Here is a 3,697-nt window from a genome sequence, read left to right as displayed (position 1 = left end):
TCCAAGTTGTTTTCTAAACTTCACAACTAGGCCATGTCCTGTCCACCTAGAAATATGCACACACTTGAACACAACATACAAATGCACACTCACATTGACACAGAAAACTTAATCAACTAAACTGTAGTAAAAGAGGAAAAGAAAAAACAGAAGAAACAGACACCAGTAAGGAAGTAAGAAACTACTCTAGAATCTGGATAAGTAGGAAAAATACTTTCCCACAGCTTTCAAAAAAAAAATAATATATACAGTTTGTCATCATGACTTCAGCCCAAAGAATCTTATGATGGACACCAAAACTTCTGACCTATAGAAAGATAAATCCTTCATATTCAAGTAACAGAGTTTGTGGTATTTATTACAGAAGGAAAAGAAAGACAAAACTGAGTTCTCCTCTGCATTTTCACGTACAGGATTTTCATACCAAAAGAAAAAGAGACACTGAATCTATACACCTTGCTCTGCTCTGACAACATTTTGATCATAGTTTCAAGCTCACTGTCTCCCAGGCAGAAAGGAGAAGTTTACAGGTGCAGGGCAGCCTGTGGTGCAGGCAGCTGTTGAGATTCTCAGAAGTTTTTGTTGGAGGCTGAAGCACTGTGGGAGGATACTCATTAGCTTGCATACAGTAGTAATCTGCCAAATCTTCAGCCTGGACACTACTGATGGTGAGAGTGAAATCTGTCTCAGATCCACTGCCTATGAAGCGATCAGGAACCCCAGTGTACCGAGTGGATGCATAGTAGATTAGCAGTTTAGGAGACTGCCCTGGTTTCTGCTGGTACCAGCTCAAGAAGTTTTTGTTGTAGGCACTGTCAAAAAGACTCTGACTGGACTTGCAGCTGATGGTGACCTTCTCTCCTAATGATACAGCCATGGAGGATGGAGACTGGGTCATCACAATACCCGCACAGGCACCTTTAATAAGGAATACAAAATAAAGATTCATAATATGCAAACACAGAATATTGTAACAGCTGAAGTTCATCATTTAATAAACTTGCAGTGTCACCTTGTCAATGTATATCTTACAAAATACTGTAAGAAATATTATGAACTAGCACACTCTGTAAATTTCTTATATACAAAGAATTGACTTTAAAAAGATTATACTACTTTTAAATTTCTCACCAGACATGCAGAGCAGCAGGGACATGAGGACCTGTGTCTGTGACTCCATCTTGCTCCTCCTGCTTATCTGATGCATCTCAGCTCATACTGAAAAAAGTCTGGTTTATAAATTTTGAGCAGCTTGCCTGGCCTGGAGGGGCCCATGCAAAGCAGTCAGCAAATACATAAGGAAATGTCTGAGCAGTGTGTGTGAGTGGCTAGTGACAAACAACAGACAAAAATAGCACCATGGGCAGAATGAATGATCACTGAAAGATATCAGCTTATAGCTCTCCAACAGAAACCTAATAGGTACTCTAATAACTACTTTGTGTTAAAATCCAAGACATTTTAAACAAGTTTTTTTTTTTGCAGAAATGTTAGGAAAGCAATCTCAGTTTAATGGTACCAGGAAAATGGTAAAATATGTTTAAAAACTTACAACAGCAAAAGGAACTTAGAGTAAGAAAACATGAGGTAAAAGAAAGGATAGGTGGAGTGAAGAAAAGAGGAATAGTATGAGAAAGAGAATTCAGGTTAATTGGGTTTGTTATCATTCATATGTAAAGTCATTCATGATGACTGAACATTGAGCTCCAGATTCCAGACCAAAAATAAAACATAATCAACAGTCAGCCAAAAATTCATTAGATGGAAATCATGGGGGGAAATTAAGATTGAGATGAGAGAAGCTTTCATCTCAAGGCAATGGTAAACACAGCAGGATCAAAGAAATATCCTCCATACAATATCGGGAAAATGAAGCAGAACTCTAAATTTGGGAACATAGAAAGGGAAACAAATGAAAATGGATTTCTTCAAGTAGTCAGGGCTGTAGACCAAAACTGTCAAGAGAGTTTAATTTCAGAAATGCATATTCTAGAATAACCTAGAAATCAGCCATATTGAAAGTAGGTGAAAATGGTCCTGTTGATATAGTGAACATGTAAAATCCTCTCCTGAAGGAGTTTAGGCCAAATTATATCAAGTAGTTATTTTATTGACACCAATAGACCACAGCACCAGAGAATGTTGGCAACTAAGAAATAAAATGTTTCAGTATGTATGAAATTTCAGAAGCAATAAAAGAAATCACAAAACCTGCCTGGACTTCAGATTGTTGAACAGTATATATAAAAAAGAAATTACAAACCCAGTATTATGTGTAAAGTACAAGAAACAGAAAAATAAATGAACAAAATATCATGGTAAGAAGTCAGTATTCATGTGTAACCCCAGAACTGAAAAGACATAAACAGTAGGATTATGTACTTGAAGCCTGCCTAGGGCACAAGTTCTAGTCCAGTCTAATCTGTTCATGGAGACAATCTTTCAAAAATGTATCTTATTAATCAAGTGGTTACAAGGCAGCCCATGGCATTTGATATCCAAAACAAAGTAGTTATCTGATGTTAAGGTTTTAGCAATAAGTCAAGATTATTATTGACAACTAAATATGCATTTAACTAACTTGCATTTCCCTTTTATTTTGAATTAATTATATGATTTCATACATCAAGTTTTCATGTACAAAATGTTAAATTATTTCTAATAAACATATTCAGATCTCCTCTGTTTAACTGCTGACATGCCATAATAAAATAAAAACAAGGAGTATGAGGATAAGGAAGTCCCCAATTTCAAGATCAAGAATAAGACAGTTGAGTAAATGCTCCAATAAATGTCTAATAAGTTGTGCTATGCTCTGGATCTTTGATAAATTTTGCATTTTGCTTTCTGACAGCTGCAGTGACCTGAAATTGTGCTTTCAAGTCATTAACTGATGCTCATTCAGATTGGACACATGGAGACAGAGGGGTGTTGTATGGAATTCTTCAGCCAGTAGCCTTTAAGTTACCTGCCCACTTGGGCATGTGCTCCCTCTCTCTTCCAGCTACTGGATTCTCATTCAAGCAAAGGACTGTGATCTGTGATTCTACCCCTAAATAAATAACCCTTTATTATATTAAATTCTGAGCTAGGGCGGTATTGTTTTCTTATCATTCCTATTCATCTGGTGTCCAATGTGTGTGTAGGCTCAGGGATCTCTTTGGGAAAAAAGGGGGGAAATTGGATGAAATAATAGATTTGTGTGTGCTTATTCACACTAATAATAATAGTGAATAATAGAGTGAATACTTGTGAGCTATTATTAATAGGCAATTTACAATGGTATAGATTCTTGTACATTGATACAAACATAGATAATATTGAATATGTTACTTATTTTTGTCTACAATATTTGTATAACTAGGCAAAGTTATTTTGTCATATTGTATGCATGTATGCTTCTACCTCTGCTTAAAGAATTTTGTATATAGATATATTTTGAGGTCATTGTCCGCATTTGTTGCACAGTTGTTTAAAGATAGTTTAATATTCTAATACAAAGTCATAATCTTTAAGATATATATATATATATGTATTAAGAATTATAGGTAAAGAATTCTCCATGTTTGCCATACTTATAGTTAGACTAATCTTAGTCTAACTTAGAGATTGTATTCTGCATAGATAGGTGATCTTCAACCACTTCAAAGAGCTGTAGAATATGACATTTAAATAACTTAGGGTTATGTTGATGTGA

The 3,697-nt window shown here is 35.3% G+C and overlaps 1 gene segment (V, D, J or C); it reads right to left on the bottom strand.

Annotated features, from left to right (window-relative positions):
- Positions 1-481: 481 nt before the first annotated feature.
- On the bottom strand, positions 482-1,197 carry LOC130875404 (immunoglobulin kappa variable 4-1-like). The segment is given in 2 exon segments: positions 482-918; positions 1,132-1,197. Coding segments are annotated over 2 exon segments (486 nt in total).
- Between the last annotated feature and the right edge of the window lie 2,500 nt (positions 1,198-3,697).

The sequence above is a fragment of the Chionomys nivalis genome, chromosome 1 (assembly GCF_950005125.1).
Source record: "Chionomys nivalis chromosome 1, mChiNiv1.1, whole genome shotgun sequence".
Lineage (NCBI taxonomy): Eukaryota > Metazoa > Chordata > Mammalia > Rodentia > Cricetidae > Chionomys > Chionomys nivalis.
This window is presented reverse-complemented; position numbering and strand designations above follow the sequence as displayed.